The sequence below is a fragment of the Antechinus flavipes genome, chromosome 1, assembly GCF_016432865.1.
Source record: "Antechinus flavipes isolate AdamAnt ecotype Samford, QLD, Australia chromosome 1, AdamAnt_v2, whole genome shotgun sequence".
NCBI lineage: Eukaryota > Metazoa > Chordata > Mammalia > Dasyuromorphia > Dasyuridae > Antechinus > Antechinus flavipes.
The window spans coordinates 523670907-523694268 of record NC_067398.1 but is presented as its reverse complement, the minus strand read 5'-3'; the positions used below and the strand labels follow the sequence as shown (position 1 = coordinate 523694268).

General features: G+C 31.6%; 2 protein-coding genes across 2 annotated transcripts in view; one reads left to right on the top strand and one right to left on the bottom strand.

The window, feature by feature from the left end:
- The window catches only part of CD226 (CD226 molecule), a 150913-nt gene that overhangs the window by 112675 nt on the left and 14876 nt on the right, over window positions 1–23362 (top strand). The gene's annotated exons all lie outside the window — the stretch shown is intronic.
- Window positions 2609–23362, bottom strand: part of DOK6 (docking protein 6) — a 725210-nt gene continuing 704456 nt past the window's right edge. Inside the window, exon 8 of the mRNA XM_051970535.1 lies at window positions 2609–6283. Coding sequence (XP_051826495.1) covers window positions 6144–6283 — 140 coding nt within the window. The 3' untranslated portion in view covers window positions 2609–6143. The remainder of the gene's footprint in view (window positions 6284–23362) is intronic.

Genomic DNA, 23362 nt, shown 5'->3' with positions numbered 1-23362 from the left:
TATGTTTTCATTTTTAATTATTAAAAGCATGTACAATATTTACTATGATTTACACATAAAAGGATGTATTAAACAAAATTTTGTAAATAAAAATTTACTTTCCCATTAACTTGTAATATGTATTTCAGAAATATAATTTTTTCCAAACTAAGTTTGAATTGGCAAGAAAATTCTCATATTCTACCTATATATTTCTATTCCTCCTAATCTTTATTTTAAAGATCAACAAGTAATACATAAACACACTAGATAGTCTTTTAATTTAAGGGATCTTACATGAGTACTTTATATCAGACTTTCTTAAAATAGGGAATATACTTATGGGAAATTTAGTTGAATCATGGAAGCAATAAAACCCCCAAATGGTGACACACTAATATAACAGCTAGATTGTATTTATACTCTGCCTTCATTTGTCCAGATCAGCTGGCATTGGAAAGAATACAGTTTCTCATATTATTCATGTAAGTCTGTCAAGAAATGGAATGAATTTGGTCTATTTTCAAGTCTCACTGAATTGCATGTCTCGAAACAATGAACTGTTTGATGAGAACTTGAATATAATAACTATTAAAATTACATAAAATGTTTTTTTCATTACAAATGAAATTTATAGGCCAAAAAAAGAAAACATACTTAAAAACTTAGCCAATTTCTTGACAACTCTTATATGAAAACAAGCCCAGAGAAGGATATAAAATGAAAATTTATCCATCAAATAGACATATAGAAGAAAAGAGAAATTCTTCTCTTTCAAACTAGTCTCATTTCTCCCTTAAATTCTGATGAGAGGTCAAGGGCCCCAAAAAGGAAAGAAACAGGAAGTCATAAAAGCAAAATCTAGACTTAAATTTTCTTTAAAATATCATGTTTACCAGCAATATACAAACATAATTGCATTTAAATTATATTTTAAAAAGCTTTTGTAGCACATGAGAAAAATAAAACTGATGATACAGAAAAGTAGAAAATTTCAAGTAAAATAAAAATGATCTTATTTTCCTTTGTAATTCAAACTCTTTCACATTTTACACTTATGTAACATTAACAACTATCATTTATTTACCTAGGAAGGGTGTGTAACTGATTGCAAAACATTTACAACATAAAGTGTTGCAGAAATAGTTAAATAGTAATAGTAATCACAATTATAACATGATGAATTTCTAGGAATACAGAGCATAGCAATTTAAAATTCTCTAAATTAATTATCATTTAGGGTCAATAAATTCTAACTTCAAACACAGAACTCAGCAACCACCTATAGCATACTATAAAAACTAATAGTGCCTGCAAAATTTTTAGCTGGCTCTAGGGGAAAATGTCAGAAAACTATGGGGATAGCAATTCATTTTTGAGTGAGAATCATAATAAATACGCTCTATTAAAATGTTCAGAGATGAGCTTAAGGAAGGCTGGAATAGGAAAAAGAGTGAAAAAATTCATTTGGTTATGCTCTTCCCTTCTTGGATAAAAAGAGTATATAGAAGCCTAAAAAGTAAGACATGAAGCTATGTAATTACAATCGAAATGAAGGAAAGAATATTGCATTGAGAACTAGGTGATCTATTCTAGTCCCAGCTCTGCCACTACTAATTATATGACCTAGAGAAAATCAGTTAATCACTTCAGGTTTCACTTTACCCATCTATACAATAAAGAGGTTGGAACCCTTTTATCTCTAAAATTCTATGACAAACTGGAAAATACATATGTAAAAAAAAAACTACCACTTCACTTTCACAAGCACTATAATACTTAGAGTATCTATCAATAATAACAATTGTAGAAAAGATTCAGGCAAGATGATAAAAATGCCAAAAATAGAATTTTGAAAGAGGCTTGGGAAGCTCCATGAAAAGAGGGGAATAGAAATTTAACCTTGCCTATAACTTCTTATTTATATCTGCAGAGAATGTGTAAATGAATCTGCTGATGCTTCTGTTCAGAAATTTAGCCCCCCAAATAACCCTCAAATGACATTACATCTGCAGAATGATGAATAACATATACAGGTCTGAATTCTCTTTCTCCTAATTATCTGCTGCAAGACCATTTTGTTACAAATTCTTCCTGTTAAGTCATTGCTAGAAATTGAAAGAACAACAAATCTTTGCTTGGTCTAATACAAACAACCCTCCTTTGCATTTTCCCAAGACAATGGAGAGCTAGTACTATGCTTTTTAAAAATTTATTTATCCAGAAAAACATTTGGCATGGCCATCTTGATAAAGTTGTTTAAATATATACTGCTTTCATTTTGGGTATTTTTCGGTACCTAAAAATTACACATATATATTTATATGTGTATATATATATGTGTGTGTGTGTGTGTGTGTGTGTGTGTGTGTGTGTGTATACACACACACACACACACACACACACACACACACACACAAACACTAAATCTCAATCCCATTCAAGCCCCAGTATTTCCTCTTTCTTTTAACCTTCAAAACCAGATTTGTAGTTTGTTACTTGATCACTCTTTTTAGCTTATTTTTCATTATGCTCATTTAAAGAGATTGTCAGAATATTTTTGTGGTAAAGAAATCATTTTTAAAAGATTTTTGAAATGTTGGGTAAAGGCAATGGCACAAAATCCAGCTTATTTGAAAATATCTTTAATATATACCATAAAGATACTATGCACAGTAAACTGGCTTAGAAAGAAAGCAACAAATTTATTTCTTCATCAGGCTACTCTTTTTCTATATGGGATACCAAGTGTAGACCTTTACAATTAAAAATGATACAATGAAATTAAAAAAAAATCATTTGAATGGCATGTTGCAAAGATCATCTAGTTTCCACTGAAGAGTTGATGCTCAGTTTACTAAATGCCACTTTATTCTACACATACTCTACCAACATCTTACTATATAAGTAGTTATAGATTTTAATACAGTAAAAAGAAATTGTGTCTGTGGCCAAAACTGAATCAAAAATAACTGAAACTTGCACTACAAATTTTTTTCTGAGTGTCTAAATAAATAATAAATGATAAAATTGTACTTTCTTTTTTTATCCCATCAAGATAATGGGTATTTGATCAATGCTATTTTGTATTTCCTTTATTTTAAATATAGCATCTACACATGCTATTAATTCTATACATATTATAGCATTAGCAGGAGAAAAAAAATCTGAAAAGAAAAAAAAATCTTTGAAAAACCACATGTATTTGAGTCTCAGAAAATCTGACATTTTCTGTAATAGATTCATTCAGCCTTCCCTTCTTTTCATTAACTTTGAAGTGAAACTATGGCTATTTTAATTTACCGATACCCATTCACAATATTTCCTCCATCCATTTGAATAAAGAACCTGAAGGTATCTTTGGTCCATTCTCACCCTTCCTACCTTTGACAATTTTATATGCAAATTGGGGGAATAATTCAGTCTTCAAAGGGAGGGAAAATGGTCTGTAAATGGCAGGGACATCTTCAGCAAAACCTCGACTGGTTTATTTTAGCTGACCCAAGTTGAATTCATTTTATGAAGTCCTATGTGATTAAGAAACTTATCTGCTTGTCATTTTTATTACAACACACATTACTTAGTGAATAGAATATTATGTTAAAATAAATTCTCCTATCTGTTCACTTTGCAGTTTTATTTCAGCTACAGTTGCACCAAGTGTGTATACGCAAAGGTATGCCAAAATAAGTGTGCAAAAACAGAACAGAAGAGATTTGATAACATTACTTCTTATTTTGATAAGTTTCAGTTAAAAACTGAGTAAGGAAATCAATCTATCTGCCTCTCTGTCTCTCTCCTTTACTTCTTTTCAGAATGAACTGGTCCAATTAGACCTGATCTTATTAATTTATTCACTGATAACTAAGGATCAGATCCAAATATTGTTTCCTAAACAACTTCACTGCAGGTATTATAGGTCCCCATAATCCAACCTAAGAGCAGACAGCTGATTAGCTGAACCCTCCCAGCTACTGTCTGTGCACCCTGCGTATTTATAAAGCTGAGACATGAATTAGACCCCCTGAGGACCTTCCCCCATTAGTCCCATGTGGAACCTTGTGGTCTCTAGGCAACAGCTCAACTGAGCGAGCCAATGGAGAGACACTCTCTGTCCCTCTGGATGAGGCTCCACCAGGAGCTGTGCGAAAATGGTCTCAGCTGGAAGTTGTTCTGCTATAGCATAGGCTTGGCAAATGCCATAAGCCAAAGTAATGCAAAGCAATTTCAACCCTGAAAAGCGGGATTTCAGGATAGGTTCTTTCTTTTGGTACCAGTCATTTCCTCTCTGCTGTTTTAGCAAAGTCTACAGCAGGGTTAGGGAGAAGGAATTTCCCGCTGCTCCCCATCTTCCCATCAAGGCTGAGAATAATTAGTTTCTTCAGTGGAAGTAGGACTGCCATACTAGACTTTCATACTTTTATGAGAGACAGATGATCAACAGTTTATTGTAAAGGGTGGTGCCCATTTAGACAAACTCAGGCCCTTTTCATGTGGTATTTGTTCACTGAAGGTGTCTTGTTTGCCAGCAATCAGGTTAATGAAAAAGGATATTTAGGATAGAAGTAAAAGACTTTACCATCAACTAGCAAACTACTTTCTAATCAAAATGATCCTTAATTATTAATTTAAATTTACATTCCAATGTTACATGGATTAAAAATACCTGTTGTAGTTCTTTTTATATCTTTGTTATATATCACAGTCATAATTATCCAGTTAATTCAGGTAACTTTCCATTTTAGCTTGAAAGCACCATAAAATTGATGGAAATGTATTTTTTAAACTTAAATTATCAATCTACTCCAACATAATGGTTAGTTCCTTCTTCTCACTGGACTATATTAATCAGACAAGATATTGGGGGAAAAGTTGGTCCTTAATACAATCTCCTCTTTATTCATAATAAGTTCTAGGGCCTAAAACATAACTTAAAATCTGATCATATAAGTAGAACTCAAGTAATATATTCTCTTTATTTATGCACATGGTCTTTATGAAAATTTAAATATCTTGATATTGACAAAAATCATTTTCATTTTGTTCTTTTATTGATTCTAAAATGGTTTTGCTAATGTATTTTTAGATGAATTTTTCCTTAAAAATTCATTTTGAATTGCGTTGTCACTGAAGATTAAACAGGTAGATTATCAAGAAGTTAAATATTCTTATATACTTTAGAGAGCCAAGAAGGGCAGGGATGAGAAACCAGGGTAACACTAACCAGAAAGTGTGTGATAATGTAGATTGTGGGACAGCTGGATTATTTCATTTTGTTCAAACATATTCCCTTTTCTCACTTTTGCATTTACATTCGTCATAAGTTCAAACTTGATTACATAAATACTTTTGCTAATGAGAAGCCTTTTTACAGCACTAATTTAAAAATAGATATTGACATAACAATCTTAATTTGAATGCACCAAATTACATTTTCAACAATTTAAGTGAGCATATCCTGTCACCCTCAGCACACATTTTATATATATTTGTTATATATAGATGGATAGCTTTATATCCGCCTCTATATTTCTACATACACACACTCACACGCATATACACACAGAATAGAGTTATAGGGCCCTGGTTAACATGATGTTTTAAATTTCTTGTTCTCTTAATAGCCATGAGATGTATTAATATGGACAATTTTGATATTGTTTGTGGTGGTCACTGATTATATTCCTATCAAAACCTCTAACACAGAAATGACTCCAGTGATTCACCACTTTTAACTATGGTTCTGTCATTGGGATTGTAGGTCAGAAATCTCAGCCAAGAAAACAGGTGGAAAAATGCCTGAAACTAAGTGTAACTGAGAGGTCACAACCCAGTCCAGACACTATCCAACCATGTGGTGGCTTTTACTGCCTTCAGACCAAAAGGGTTTTTTTTTTATTTAAATGACTTTTCTTACAATTCAAAATCAATTTCTTTAAATATAGATCCCCGAAGAAATTCAATAAATAAAAGACTTAGCCTCTGACTCTAGGAAGCAGAGCTCCAGTTTTTAACCTTCAACTGTGACCAGGACTAGAACTGACACAGCTCAGTTTTCACTGCAATTGGTCTTCCATGGATGCAGAGGGTACAAGTGGTTCCCTGACCCTATGGGCAGGTTTCAGACTAGACTGTCTCTCTGGTCAACAGTAGTTCTCTGTGTGTCATTGGATGAGGCTGGAGCTGTAGCTAAATCCATAGCTGCTAGACAGCGACAGGGGCTGCTGGTGCTCTTCGTTCTGCTCTGATGTGTAGCTAGGGAACGTTTGTGCCCTCGACATCTTTGTTGAACCAAAACGGTGACCTAGAAGGATAAGGTAAAGAAGAGCACAATAAGTAACTTCAGCTGAAGATCAGTGCATTTCCCACAAAGAACAACCACTACAATACAAACTGATTAACCTGCAGCTCCCATGGGAGAAAATGTCATCTTGAATTGGAGTAATGATACCTAAAATGAAAATTTCAGGCTATTTGCTTTTTTTTTCCCTTCGCAAGCCTGTCACATCTAGGGAAATTATTAAATATTATTTAGTTAAAGAGAGATGAAAAATTAATTAGTTGCATTTTACCTTACAAAGAACATCCTTGTTTTCATTTATGTTCTATTTGACTTCTATAATGAGTGTATTGAAGATATATCCAGAAAAAAAAAATCAATCCATGAAAATACTGAATGACGTTACATTATTGTAATGAATATCACCTGGGTTGTTAAAATGAAATCAGCTTAGTTGTCAAGTATATCAACTGGTGACTCATGGTACATATTCCTTTTGTGTACAAGTTGGATTCAGTAACTATAAAAGTCCTTTCTGCCTCTTAAATTCTACTGTTCTAAATCCTTTCAGTGATTGAAACTTGAAATTAATGGCAGAAATCAAAGATATTAGTCAGTAATCTGCAGCTAACTGTTTAAAAACTACATCTCTGGGAAAAATGTGTAAGCAACCTAGTTTTAATCTTCTTAATCTGTATTATTTAATGCAGATTTTACTTAATCTGCATTATAATATTTTTCTAATCACTTATCTTAAGTCTTAAGTAAACAACAAAGCAAAAAATCAAGCTCTGATTTGTAGCACTGCCAATTTCTAAAGGGTAAATGTTCACAAGGAAAATTTAACAGCTGATTCTCATAAACTAGTTCAAGCTGGCTCTAGCTTGGTATCATATTAGAGGAATAAAGTTGTTAAGACTTCTTAAGTAAATTTAACGTTCAATAAAATAAGAAAGGAACTTAAAATAATCACAGAAGATTTGCCACCCAGTGTAATTTTTCAATAAGTTAATAATAATTACATTGTTCAATGGAACAAATTAAATATGGCTTTCTAGGTTCACTGAAAGTAAAAAAAAAAACTTAATTTCTGGGATGATATTTTATAACTTAAATAACTTAGATCCCCTGGACTTCTGACAATACTTTCAGTATATTCTTAAAAGGAAAAAGAATTCCATTATTATAATTGCCTTTCTCCTTAATCTTTCATACTCTATATATAATTTTGCCTGAAACAAGGTTTCAGCAATAATTTTTTTTTACAGCAATAATTTTTTTTTACAGCAATAATTAATTGTTCTTTAAAACAGTTTTTTTTTTTTGCTTTTTTTCTTCCAGTTTCATATATAAAAGTATGCTACACAGTATAGAAGTAATAACTTATAATAATAACTTTTCAATTTTCTTTGACAATTTTTTGTAAAAACAGTTTGTTAGTTCATTTTTTCATTTTTGTTTTTCATTTTCGACTTTTACTTTCCTTTGAATTTGATCATCTTTAACTGATCATGTTTAATGGTAAGTTTGAATGATCTTTGAAAAACTCGATTTCACTATAACAGCTGTTGTAATACCTCTATCAGTTATACAAATGAGCTTTTTAATAACTAAAGTAATATTTCCTTAGATTAATATTCATTCCCTTAAGCCACAAAATAAAAAGAGAACAATAAAATATTTGTGTATAGCACAAAATTCAGCATATGACTGACATAGAACTAAATAAAAGTGAAGAAACATTTTCAAATTACTTTCCCTTGGTCAAAGCAAGATGTTCTGACCATGTTCTTACAAAATAAAAACGTGTCCACATCCATTTTCTTCTATTATAATCTTTTTATTGGTAAAGAGGAGAATTGGAAGAGAAAAAAGAGAAAAAAAGTTCAAAGAAGATAAGATTGAAAGAAATACACACTTAAAAATCATAATTGTTAATGTGGATGAATAAGATGAATTCAGCCATAAAAAAGGAAGAGTGAAATGGATTATAAGGCAGAATCTGACCATGGCTTTTTACAAGAAAACACTTAAAACACAAAGATTCACATAGAGTTAAAATGATCAATTTTAGATCAATATATATTTTGCTTTTGCTCAGTTAAATAAAGTAGGGATAGAATCATGATTTTAGAGAAGACTATAGTAAATAGAGAAAAGATAAAAAGATCATCAAGAAATATATATTACACTAAAACATATCATAGATAATGAATTCATATTGATATTTAATATTTGTATTTAATAACATAAAATTTAAATATTTAAGGAAAAAATTATATAAAGGGAAGAATAGGCAATTGAACTAAAATAATTGGTACCTTAATATTTTCCTTTCAGACAAACAAATCTAACAAAAAAGAAAAAAGTTAAAGATCTGAATAGAACTTCAGAAAAAATTAGAGATGATATATATTTTGTAAATATTGGATGGGAATATCATAAAATGTATATGTATTTACTTATACATACATACATAAGTTAACATATACACATATACACACATATTTCTCAGTTGCACATGGCATCTTTGTAATAAAAATGGATCATGTATTGGAGTATAAAGAACTCTCCAAAAAAAGAAAGAAAATCAGGAACACAGAATTGATAATTTATTAATCATAATGTGATACATTATTATTCAATTCAAATGATCTTAAAAATAAAAATATATAGCGTTCTAAAATGCTATAAAAACAAGCTCTAGAAATAAAATACAATTTGATTACAGAAAAAGATCTAATGAGACAATATGCTAATACTTATGGAATACCATTAAAGCAATTCTGATGGGAAAATTAAATTTTTAACATGATTTCATCAATAAAAGAAAGAAATAATTCAATCAAGTCATTATGCAACTCAAGACAGTGTCTTCTTTTAGGGGAATCACTAAATTAAGCATGATAAATGACGATAATTAAATATTACTATGTCCTAAGAAATCCTGAAATGGACATTTTTAGAAGAAACTAGGACTATCTCTATGAAAATTCAGAGGAATCAGGGAGAAACATGATTTTACCTCCTAACAGAGAGGAAATGAATTGCTAATTCAGAAAGGTATACATTTTAGAACATGGCTAATATGTGAACTTTTTTTTTTTCCTATCCCAAGTAGATTTGTATTGAAGAATTTAAAAATAATACTCAATAGGAGGAGCTGTAGTAGAAGGGAAAGATTGATTAAAAAATTATTTGGTTAAATAAAAACAAAATCTAGGTGCTCAGTGATATATAATCCCTGGCACTCTTGTTGGCACCACATTTCTTTTTCTTCACTAGATTTACCAAATTCTCTTGGCAACAGACTGAATAAAAATGGTGATTGTTATAGTTGTTGCCCCAAGTACTGGGAGTCAGAGGTGACACTGAAATAGGAAATTAAACAGATTGAGATGGCAATAAGCAGAAAATGCCATAGGAAGTAGCCAAAATAAACAAAGAAAAGCCATATAAAATTATTACTTTCCAAAGTAATTTGCACACCATAGTAGATGACCTAGGGATGGTGGTATACTGGAAAATGCATTAAATTTGAGATCAAAACTTGAGCTCAAATCCAAGTTCTGAGAAAACTGCCTATATGACCTGTACTGAGCAATTAATCTATATGAGTCTGTTTTCCTCATATAAAATAAAGGGTTTGAATTCAATGACTTCTAGAAGAACCCAAGTGGTGTAGTGGATAGAATACTGGATATGGAATTAGCAAGACTTCAGTTCAAATTCTGCCTGATATGCTAGGTATAAGACTCTGGGCAGATCCCTTATTTCAGTTTCCTCAACTGAAAATGTAGATAACAATAGCATGTATCTTCCAGGGTTCTTTTGAAGATCAACTGGTACAAAAGTTTCAAAAATGTTCATTCATTCATTTCTCTTTCCCTTCTTTTCTTTTTTTCCCTTTTTCCCTTCCTCTAGGTATCTACCAACTCTATATCTTCTAATTCTTCCAGTTCTAAATTTCATGACCTTAATAATTCCCTATAAGTTTTCTTATAGCATAGTGAATCAACACAACTTGAAGCATCTCAGTCCAATATAGTCCCATTCTCTCTTCTATTTGGCAGGTGAAAATCAGAATGATTTTTAGGTTCGTTATTGTTTTGCATATATAAAAATCGTAAGAATCTATATTCTATTTGATAGATTATAAATATTTGTAAATAAACAAATACTAATACATAAGCATTAAGTAAGAAGAATTGTCAAGATCTTTAGTCAACATATAAATGAAAACTATAATCCCTAGATGTTAAAATATCAAAGAAGAAAATTATAGAAATCATACTAATCTATAATTTAAAAAGGGAGAAAGAAACAGAACTAACAATAGCAAGAATTTAATCACCAGGTGCAATTGTTATTGAATTTCAGGGATTGTGGACATTTTAAACTTACATTTCATCAGAGAATACTAATTTTTCAAACACTGATTCTAGGTGGTGCACTCCTATTCTAAATATAGTACTCTTGGAAATGCACGCTGATATATTTACAGCAAATGGAAAAATCTGTTCCCTGCTCCTGCCTTGACATGAAGAGTCACTGTGTCTAAATGGAGATAATGATACTTACCATCACATATATTCATGTTTGAAATCCTTGGAGAATAAGTGTTAATTCATTTAAAGGATCAGAAGCATTACCAGTAGTTTAATGCTATCCTCATTTAAAATTCCACACCCTAGGAAATCCGCTACACTTCTGAGTTATTTTATTTTAGAACTAGTTGAAAGTAAATCAAGGTCCACTTCTAAGTCTTCATTCTCAGAAAGCTAAAACAGACATTTAAAATATAAGTAGTTTTTCAAATAGGTACAAAACTTTTGTCTTATGGAGTTCAGTAGAGAGTAGTGATAGTAAAATAGTAGAAAGAGGACTGAATCACTCAGTCTTTTAGTACAGAATAGTTGGCAGACATATAGTGCTTACACAATCTGCAAATATTATCTAACTATATTCTCACAACAGCCCCTGGGAAATATATGTGATAATTATAGTTATTTTACACATAAGGAAACTGAAGCAGGCAGATTAAGTGACTCGTATTAGTAAATATCTAAGGATGGATTTGAACTCTGGTATTCCTGGATCTGTGTCATTTTTCTCACTATTCCACCATCCAACTGCCTCCACACTACACAGAACACCTATGCTCATGTCTTGTTTCTGGCATATTGTAGCTATGTGATTATGAACAAGTCATTGAAGCTCCAGGAAATTAAGATTGTAGATTTCAAAAGGTAAAATAAATAAATATAAAAAGGAATTTTTTTTTAAACTTAGTTTTGAGAGAGAGAGATGAGATCCATTTTATCAAAGGAAATAAGGCTATAAATGATGTGTCTACTTGAGTGGATGGTACAAAAGGAAAATACACTTATACTTTATTGAAAATAGGAGTTCAGAGAAAAGAGTTATAGTAATCCAAAGGAGCTGAATAGAAATTTATTTCAACTACCACAAATAACTTTTCCTATTCCCCAGTGCTACATCTTCAATTCACTCAAATAAAACTATTTGTTACCTTTTATCTCAATCACTCCAGTATCACATTTGGGTCTTGTACCCTATAGCTTATGTTTCAAATGGCTCAAACTACTACTGCCTATGGTTTAAGGCCACCTGAAAACATACACCATGAAAAAGTGAAATGGAATAAGCATGAGACGAGTTTACATTTTGCAATCAATGAGGACTTTTGGGACATTAACAGTTTTGATCTTCAGAGCAACACAGGAATTTACAGTAAGTATATTATGAACACCATTTTGCAGAAGAGAAAAGGAAGCTCATTTGAAGCTGAGGTTTGCTTACTTTATACAGATATGCATGCTGCGGAACCAATACTTGAAATAGATCTTCTACAGATTTAATGTATTTATAAAGATTTCTTATTTACTTTTACCTTTTCTGAACAGATAAGTCACAATTCACATTGTTCATTCTTTGCTATACAAAATGATGTAGGGGCTTAATAAGTTCTTTTTTGGTGATGGTAATACAATTAAAGGCCATAAACATTTATTAAGTTGTTACAGTATTCAAGGCATTAGAGAGATAAAGATAAAAAACAAGAACATGCCCTTTTCAGAGTTTAATCTAAAAAGGATAATCTAATGAGAATAATGAAGCTAATGAGAAAAAATAAAAAGAAATCTAAGCAATTTCTTGGGAGACATATGCATTATGTCACCCTGCATTGTTCAGTGATTCACACCTAGAATTAAAGAAATGGAATGAACAGATCTCTTCACCCTACTGCACAGTCTGTCATGCAAATAATAATAGTAATAATGCAGATCACATTCATACAGTATTTTGAGGCTTATAAAAGACTTTCTTCACAGCAACTCTAAAAGGTAGACAGTTTTATCAGGTCAGTTTTACAGGTGAGGAAACTGAGGTGGTGGTATATTGTTCTCAAGTGGGTCAGTATATTCACTCAGGAGACAGGAAGACAAGCTTAAATTGTACCTCAGATACTTACTTAGCTTAACTTCTTGGTCACTTAATGCCTAGGTCACGAACCCATTTTGACCTTATCTTGGTGTACGCTGTTAAGTGTGGGACAATGCCTAGTTTCTGCCATACTAATTTCCAATTTTCCCAGCAATTTTTATCAAATACTGCATTCTTATCCCCAAAACTGGGGTCTTTGGGTTTGTAAAACACTAGATTATTAAAATTATTGTCTGTTTTGTCCTTTGAACCTAACCTATTCCATTGATCAACTAGTCTATTTCTTAGCCAATACCAGATAGTTTTAGTAATTGCTGCTTTACAATATAATTTTAGATCTGGTACAGCTAGGCCACCTTCATTTGATTTTGTTTTTTATTAATTCCCTTGAAATTCTTGACCTTTTGTTTTTCCATATGAACTTTGTTGTTATTTTTTCTAGGTCATCCTGTTAGACCATTTTAAAAGACTCCTAATTTTTCTCTTTGCTTCCAATCACACTTTATTAGATAGCCTCTACAATGCTTTCTGTCTCTAAATCTATATTCTTCAATTCATTCTGTACACAGCTACAAAAATAATCTTTAAAAGGTATGGTCTATCTTGCCACTTCCTTATTAAAAATTGCATTTGCTTCCCTTTTGAATCTATAGTAAACTATGAACGCCTCTAAGTGTCATTTAAAGTCCCTTCCCATCTATTTCTAACCTATCTCTTCAGACATATCATATTGCCCCCTTCCCACAATCAAACTAACTTATTATTTATTTCCTCAACTCCAAATTCCATAGCCATGATTATATATATATATATATATATATATATATATATATATATATAGGTATTAAAAGAATAGATAACAAAGCCAGTATTTGAACCCTGCTATTTGGATTCCAAATCCAGAATTTCCATGTCACTGCTATGTTTCATAAATTGTTAGAGACATAAGAGAACTTAAGAGATCATTTTTAGAGATCATTTCTTCACTTTATAGATAAGAAAACTCCTATCTCAAGTGAAGTCAAATGATTCATTCAAGTCACACAGCTTGATACTAGTGGGTATTACTATTTAGTTGTTTCAATTAATGTTCCATTCTTTGTGATCCCATTTGGTTTGTTTGTTTGTTTGTTTGTTTTGGCTAAGATACTGAAATTGTTTCCCATTTCCTTTTCCAACTCATTTTAAATGTGAGGAAACCGAGGCAAAAATGGCTAAGTGCCCTCCTCAAGGTCACAACACAGTCATATACTATTGAGTGTTATGTATAAGGTCTGTTTGAACTTAAGTATTCCTGACTCCAGGCTTACAGAACTTTATCCACTGAACCACCTGGCTGTTTTTTACAGTGAAAGAAAAATGGCTTAAATTTAGGTTTTTTTTGTTAGAAATCTCCTATACTAAATGGCTTCTGCTAGTGATTTATTAATTTTTATAGGATTGATGGTCTATAAAAGCTGTAGTCAATCTGCAGCTTTAAAAGCGTCAATATCTCTGTTAGTGTTACCTTTCTTTCCTTCTTTATCTTGCCTTCTTATCTCTCTCATTCCCTTCAGTGTTAACATATATCTTTGACCTAGAGTTTCATAATTCTTTACTTGACTCTGTGTAGTTTCTCCTGTTAAAGAAAAATATTAAACCATTTCTTTCTCCTAGTTACTATTTTTCTTTACCTCTCACCCATTAAAAAGAAAATAAAAATGAAAAACCAACCTTTAGCAATTCTGATCCCTTTTTTATATTTCTCCAATTTTTAAAATAATAAAATCATTCCCTACATAGAGAACATTTGAAGGACAATAAGTATGTGAGAAAGAGGAAGGATGAATGAAAAAAACCAACAACAATTGGAGGTCAAATCCAGACAAAGACAAAAACATGGTTTTATAGACATGTAACCAGCACAATGTTGCTTTATAATCTACTAGTTTTGATTTAATCTGGCAGGAAATTTACATATCATTAAGGAGGCTATGCAAATTTGAAAGAAATTTCAAGGGATTGAATTAGTGTATTAGGAGTAGATCAACATAATGATGGCAAACATTCTATTACTGAAGAGACAACTACAAAAAACCATGAATCAAAAAACCATGAAATTATGTATTTATATAAAAACCCCTTTATTCTTTTTTCCAAGAAAAGGTGTGACATTCACTTCATTTAGCATGTAACTAATGTCATTGATAACTAAATTCCATTTCAGGAAAAGCCATAAACATGTAGAGAGTATTCATAAAGACTTATTAAAGTTAGTAAGATGAAATATCCACTCTACCAAATAAGTTCTTTCTTTTGTCTTTACTATTTCTGGTAATAACACTATTCTTCTCCTAAATATTTAGGGAGTGGCTTGAACAGTTTCAAGGATGTAACTTCTCACTCTTCTTCATTCTAGTCAAATGTTAATTCATTAATCAACACTTTTTGGACTGATGATTGTACAACTATTTATAAAAGCTAACTATTCTCAATTTTGCTTTTGTTGTCAGTTAGTAGATTTATAAATAAACATATCCTTTCTTGGAAATCTGATAGTTGTTATTAAATCTTTTTCTTGTGGAAACATAATTTTATTGCCATATTCTAGTCAGTCATGACTTTCTATTTCATTTATAAATATTATACCTACAGCTATTCATAGAACTGTTTTACCATATTATTTAGGTACTTTCCCTCTCCTCAAATTTTATTTAAAATCCTTTGGATCTAATATCTGAATCTTCTATAAAGCAGATTTTTCCATTGTCTCCTTATATGTATGATTCATTTACTAGAAATATATCATTCTGTTACCATAATTGATGGTTCAGAAAGACAAATCCTAATCTTTGACATTATTTATATAGACAGATGTTCATTCCCCAAAGACTTCTTTCTCTTCCAGAGTCATCTCTTTTAACTGAAAGAAGAAATGAAAACACCATCTGGTTCTCTTAGAACTTCCAAATCAATGGAGAAAATTCTAGATTCATTCTGACTGTATTATTCATTGCCATAATGAATATATATTTACAAATGTTATTTACTAAATTATTCAGTAAAATTGGTTAGCATTCATTAATATTGATGACACTTGACAGGTTCTCTGTCACAAATTGTATCTTAAGTTAGTCCTATTAAGGTTCTATGTGGTCACCTATGTATACCTCACAACCTATGTTAGTTACATGGATGCATTCTGCTTTCCATTTCAGTTCGATTCAGCATGCACTTATTAAATACATGATACATGCAAGGCATTGTGCAGTTAAGATGTAAAGAGATAAGAGGAAGAAGGATAGCCAGCTCTTTTCTACAACTATGTCAAAAGCAATGAGGAAAGAACACCAGAGTATTGGTCGAAAATCTATAAAGAAACCACAGTATATCATTTTTTCTAGTCCAAAATTATGGATTCATCCCATATATGAGAAATTAGATAAAAAACTGTGGATCAGGAAATATTCTGCAAGTTTATCACTTTAAAGGATCAGAATTTACTCCTTAGGTGTGGCTTAAGATTTGTAGTTATGTAGAAAGGTAGGGACTGTGGATAAGGGATGAGCCTAGATCTCTTAAGCTGTGGAGTCTTTCAGATGGCTGATGAGATGAGGACTAGCAACTTTCCACAGCAGCTCCAGCCAGATAGTGAGCTATAGTTGTGTATTTTCCATATTCAAAGTATGTTGAGAGTCTGCAGAGGATTAATCAAGAGGACAATCATCAGACTGTGCTCTTGGTCAGACTGTTTAGGACTCCTGCAATGTACTTTCCTTCCATAGCCTCCCCCAAGATCCTTGAAGAACATAGCACTAAAAATTTAGAGAATAGAATTACATTCATTTAGTATTAATTTTATTGCAGGATATAAGGTTAATTTAGATTTGGAATTTGCATTCAATAAGCACAGATTTAAAGAGGGTGGGTCTAAGTTTATTACTGGTCAGAACCTTGATTTAAACAAGACAGAGAAAACTTATAGCATAAAAATAATACACAATTAGCAAACATAGTGGTAACCATAACAATAAAGACAATATAACAAACAAACAACATACAGCATATATTAGCACCACTCCAAGGAAGCACCAATGCCTGGATTTTTGGCTGAAATAATCCCTAGTTACAAGCATCCAGAGTCTTGAAATGGGAAAAGGTCCCAGACAAGGAGGCCCTTCCAGGGTGAGATTCTCAAAGTACCTTTTCCACTAAGAGATTTTTTATAAGCTAAGAACAAAAAAGGCAAAGAAGGCTAAGTATTCTCATCTGATATATGACTCTTGATATGAAATAGCCTTACAGGTGCAAGGTGCTTCATTTCAAGGGATCCACCAAGGAGAATATTTATTCATTCCTTTAGGATGACTGCATGTTCTCTGGGAACTGGACAGGTTTCCAAGGTAAGCACAAGTCAGAAATAAAGGAAACTTATTAATCAATGTATAGAGAGGATGGCCTTCCCTTTCTATGCTTCCTGGCATTCCATCAGATAATTGCAAGCAATTTCATGTTCTCAGCAAAAAATTACATGTCAGACATAGCAGACATTCATTAAGAATTTTCAACTCATTAGGATTCCTTACACAGGATAATCTAGGCCATATATTAAGCCAAAGTATTTTAGTCCTTACAATAAAAAGTATTGTTACCCTTTCGAATATCTCTTATTAATTCCTGTGGACTGAATTTGATTTTTTCTTATTGTATAACTACATGTTAAGATCCATTATATTTTTATAAAATTTAGTTAACATTGAAAATTCATTTGAATTTTTTTCCAATTGTGGAGTTACTAAACCATTTATGATAGTAAAATATAGTAGTAGAAGTTGAAATTTTTAGAGAATACAGAGAATACAGGAAAGTTCCTTAATGTTTGGAGAGAAGAAAAACTGTAAAATATATAGGAAATAGTTCACAAGTTTAATGGAGAGTATGATTATAATTCCAAAATAATAGACATGGACTAAATTAAAGAATTATATCAGTAACAAAAATTTGATTTACTAATGGGCTTGCCTCTAATTTTAGATGCATTATTAGAAAGAAGAAAAATGTTAAGTCCTGGTAGCAAATTTAGGGATTATTGAGTGTGACAAGTATGAGAGAATAATACTTTCCATAGAATTAGCAATGTCACAGGAACATTTGCCAAAGACAAATGGTAGATTTATCTATATCACAATAAATATTTATTTTGGAAGGGGAAAAATTATTTCATATAAAGCATAAGATTTATTTCTTAATGTAGAGACTAAATTTTTCCTAAAAAAATGTTTCAAGAAGACTTTTTGATTCAATTTTGATCTCTGAGAGCAAGGATTTTTTTGGTGGGGGAGGGGACTTTCTTTGTATTCCTGGCACTTAGCACAATGTCTTGAACATTGAAGGCATTTAAATGATGATGATTCTTTTATTTCAAGCATTATCATAAAAATACATTTTGTAGTGGGCAATATGTAATAAATTACTTTATTAAACTAAGCATAGTCTTTCTGAATTTATTTATTTAACCCTTCTGGGCTTCCTTTTCTTCATTTTTAAAATGGGAAAGGCGAAAAGGGAAAGAAATTTGTAATAGATGCCTCCTGAAGTCTTTTCTATCTATTTATCTCTGATCCTATTTGGTATCTTTTATTTATTTCCTGTGAATTTAAGACTTGTAAGACTCCTCAAGATTCTAGTAGTTAACAAGAATGAAACTTCCAGTTTTCTAAACTTAAGATAACTTAAATACATATCTGAAAAGTAAATATAGAACTTGCCAAATGTAATGTGCTAATGTGTATATCAAGCAAGGTTGTACCAGAAACTTTTAGCCAATAGCAGTTCAATTAGCCATCAAAGTAAACATCTTTAAACTGGTTGCATTTTCTAAGCTTCCTTAAACACAATAACAAAATCACAAAGGACCAAATCCTGTCTATGCTGGATAGATTTTTAGATTTTGGTAATTTTCATTCTATTAGGGGCTGCTTATCCGTAATTGTGAAAGAATTAAGACTTTTGCTTACTAGTTAAATCTACACAAATGTTTATCAATTCATAAAGCAGAGGCTATATTTAATAATTATCATACAGTCATTTGAGATACAGTAATAAATTTTAGTATTCTGTATCATAACACTATATTAAAACATGGACATTATGTTAGATATGCTTTTTGTCTATTTACTTAAATGAGAATAGGTTTTACAAATGATATTTGTAACTTGAAAGAACAATATGATTTAAGAGGGGGAAGCTTTAGATTTGGAGTCAGAAGAACTACTTTTGACTCCTTGCTCCACAGTTTTTTTTCTATGTGACCTTAGGTATGCCATTTAATAGCTCTTCATTTGTAAAATGAACTAGTTGATGTCTGAATTATGTAAAGTTCAATGGAAAGAAATGGTCTTCTGGTTGTTTATCCACTTACTATTTATATGCATTTTAGATTAGAATTTTTCTTCTAACTTCTGAGATTGATTTTATTTAGACAAATGGGGAATAATACTCCGATAAATTCTGAAACAAAAACATCTTTCTACCTTATTTGTGATCATTTTCTTTGGCAATAGTTAGAAGCAGAACAGCCCACATGATTATCTTTGTTTTTTGTTTTATTCTGTCTGTCATTTTAACTGGTTGAGGTCTGATTATTAGTTTAGCATTTATTTTCATCAGTAAAGAAAAATAAAAATATGAAATTAAAATTTTGGTGTCTCTGAAGACAAATACATATTGTGTTATCATTTGGAAACTTGTAAATGATTCCTAGTTATACTTATTTAAAACATCTTTCTCTTCTATGTTATGATACAAAAGATTTTAGAAAATAAAGTTCACAAAAAAGTCAACTTGATACTATGACAAATAACTCAGTCTTGCTCATGTTTTATGATGACATTTTCAAAAGAACATTAGCAGTGAGAAAAAATGACCTGAAAAGAATAATAATGTATTATACTTAATGATCTTATGGCATTTTCTTTCCTTATACAAGAGAAAAGATAATAATTTCCATTACTATTTGTTTTGGTGTACCCCTTCCATATTACATTACCAAAAGAGGGATAGAATATAGGTGTGAGGGAATCTTAGTTGTGAAAATAGGAATTCATCATATTATTGTAAAGGAGTCATATAATTTAATCTCTCTCATTTTAATTTACTTTTCAATTATTTTAAAAATTGTGAAGAACTGTTTTCTTCATGCCTTATTCTATAAGTTTTTTCTAATAATGGATCATGAATCCATTCATTCATTCACTCAATGAATATTTCAATATCTGAATCATTTCCAGGTTAACAAACTGGATCAATTAATTAGAGATCCACAAAAGTTTCTAAGTACAAACTTTTTTCTTAACAGGTACACATAAATCATAGAATCCTGAAATATAATTCAAAGAAGGAAATTGAGATTGCTTAATCAGATCATGTTTTCATGAAGAACTTAAAGTATCTTTTTTTCCTAAATAAACTTAAGTACTGAATTTTAAGCTCATAGGATATAAGAGATATGAAAGATAAAGGTATTGGATTTTCTGAGGCATTATCTTTGACAATTTGGGAATTAGTTACTAAATCTATTTTATATTCAGTTTTTTATTACAGCTGAAAGCAATGACACTTTAATGAAAGCATATTAAATTTACGTGATTTATAGGATGTTTTAATGAAAACTGGAGAAATAGCCACAAATTTGACTTTTTCCCTAAATCCTAATTAGGCTGAAAACAAAATAAGAATTTACTTCATTATGTCTTCATAGATTTGTGCTTGAACACTACTTTTATAAAAATTATCATTTAAGAATGGTAATTAGGTCATATTTATTTCTAAAAGCATACTATTATAGGATATTTGTAATAGACTCTGATTATCCAGTTAAAAGAATTGAAAACTCTAGTAACTCACAATGGAAAAAGTCTCTTCTCCCTTCCTCCTATTTCTTTTTTTCAAGTATGTTGGACTACCTTCAAGTAAGATTCAAACAATAATGATAATAATCATCATTACTATGGCTTTAGAAAGGTTCACAAAGGCCTCTTTTTATATGTGAGGAAATAGAAGCCCATGGATATTAAGTAACTTGCTCACACAATAGTCTTCTTGTTCTGCTCATTTCATTTTGCATCAGTTCATATTACTCTTTCCAGGTTTTTCTGAAAGCATCCTTTGTGTCATTTTTAATACATAATAGTATTCCATCACAATTATATACCATAATTTGTTCACTCATTCCCAAAAGATGGGTATTCCATCAATTTCTAATTCTTTGTCACTACAAAAAGAGCTGCTATAAATATGTTTATACACATAGATCCTTTTCCTTTGATCCCTTTCAGGTACAGATATAGTAATGTTATTGTAGAGTTAAAGGATATGTGCAGTTTTATAGCTCTTTAGGCATAGTTCCAATTTGCTCTTGAGAATGGTCACATCAATTCACAACTCTATCAATAATGCATTTTTCCCACATCCCTTCCAACATTTGTCATTTTCCTTTACTATCATATTAGCTAATGTGATAGGTTTGAGGTAGTGTACCTCAGAATTTTTTAAATTTGCCTTTCTCTAATCTAATAATAGCGGATGGTATAGTGGATAAAGAACAGGGCATGGAATCAGGAACATTCTACTTCAAATTTGCTTTAAGACATTTACTAGCTGTGTGACCCTAGACAAATCAGTTAATCCTATTTTCTTCAATTTCCTTATCTGTAAATGATCTGGAGAAGGAAATGGCAAACCACTCAAGTATCTTTGCCAAGAAAATCTTGAAAGGAGCCATAAACAGAAACTAGGCATCGACCCACACTTAACACCGTACACCAAGATAAGGTCAAAATGGGTTCATGACCTAGGTATAAAGAATGAGGTTATAAATAAATTGGAAGAGCATAGGAGAGTTTACTTCTCAGACCTGTGGAAGAAGAAGGAATTCATGACCAAAGAAGAACTAGAGATCACTATTGACCACAAAATAGAAAATTTTGATTATATCCAATTGAAAAGTTTTTGTACAAACAAAACAAATGCAGACAAGATTAGAAGGGAAACAATAAACTGGGAAAACATTTTTACAATCAAATGTTCTGATAAAGGCCTCATTTCCAAAATATATAGAGAATTGCCTCTAATTTATAAGAAATCAAACCATTCTCCAATTGATAAATAGTCAAAGGATATGAACAGACAATTCTCAGATGAAGAAATTGAAACTATTTATAGACATATGAAAATATGCTCCAAATCATTATTAATCAGAGAAATGCAAATTAAGACAACTCTGAGATACCACTACATACCTGTCAGATTGGCTAGAGTAACAGGGAAAGATAATGTGGAATGTTGGAAGGGATGTGGGAAAACAAGGACATTGATACATTGTTGGTGGAATTGTGAACACATCCAGCCATTCTGGAGAGCGATTTGGAACTATGCTCAAAAAGTTATCAAACTGTGCATACCCTTTGATTCAGCAGTGTTTCTACTGGGCTTATACCCCAAAGAGATACTAAAGAAGGGAAAAGGACCTGTATGTGCCAAAATGTTTGTGGCAGCCCTGTGTGTAGTGGCTAGAAGCTAGAAAATGAATGGATGCCCATCAATTGGAGAATGGTTGAGTAAATCGTGGTATATGAACGTTATGAAATATTATTGTTCTGTAAGGAATGACCAGCAGGATGAATACAGAGAGGACTGGCGAGACTTACATGAACTGATGCTAAGTGAAATAAGCAGAACCAGGAGATCATTATATACCTCAACAATGATACTGTTTGAGGAGGTATTCTGATGGAAGTGGATCTCTTCGATAAAGAGAGCTAATTCAGTTTCAATTGATCAAAAATGGGCAGAAGCAGCTACACCCAAAGAAAGAACACTGGGAGATGAGTATAAACTGCTTGCATTTTGTTTTTCTTCCCGGATTATTTATACCTTCTGAATTCAATTCTCCCTGTGCAACAAGAAAACTGTTCAGTTCTGCACACGTATATTGTATCTAGGATATACTGTAACCTATTCAACATGTAAAGGACTGCTTGCCATCTGGGAGAGGGAGTGGAGGGAGGGAGGGAGGGGGAAAATCGGAACAGAAGTGAATGCAAGGGATAATGCTGTAAAAAATTACCCTGGCATGAGTTCTATCAATTAAAAAGTTATTTAAAAAAAGGAGCCATAAAGAGGTAGATATTACTGAACATCAAAAATTAATAGTGATTTAGAGCATTTTTTCCATATAATTACATATAGCTTTGTTTTCTTCTTCTGATTGGGAAGAGATTTAAATGTCAGACAATAATTTATATTTCATCCTATAGGCAATGTAAAGTCACTGGAATTTATTTGCACCCACATGCGTGTGTGTATGTGTGTGTCTGCATGTGTGTGTGTGTGTGTGTGTGTGTGTGTGTGTGTGCGTGTGTAAGAGGCAGTTTTAACACCTGCTGGGTAGGATAGATAGTGAAGGAAATAGGAGTGTAGATGAGGAGAGGATTGTCTTCAGAAGTGTTTGAGTTGAATCTTGAAGGGATTTTAAGATTTAGAGATGAGGGGAAAGTGAACTTTCTAGACATGGGGAATAACCCTTAAAAAGTCCTAGAGATGGAGATATAACATTATGTCTGAGTGTAGCAAGTAGGGCAATACAGAGAATATAGA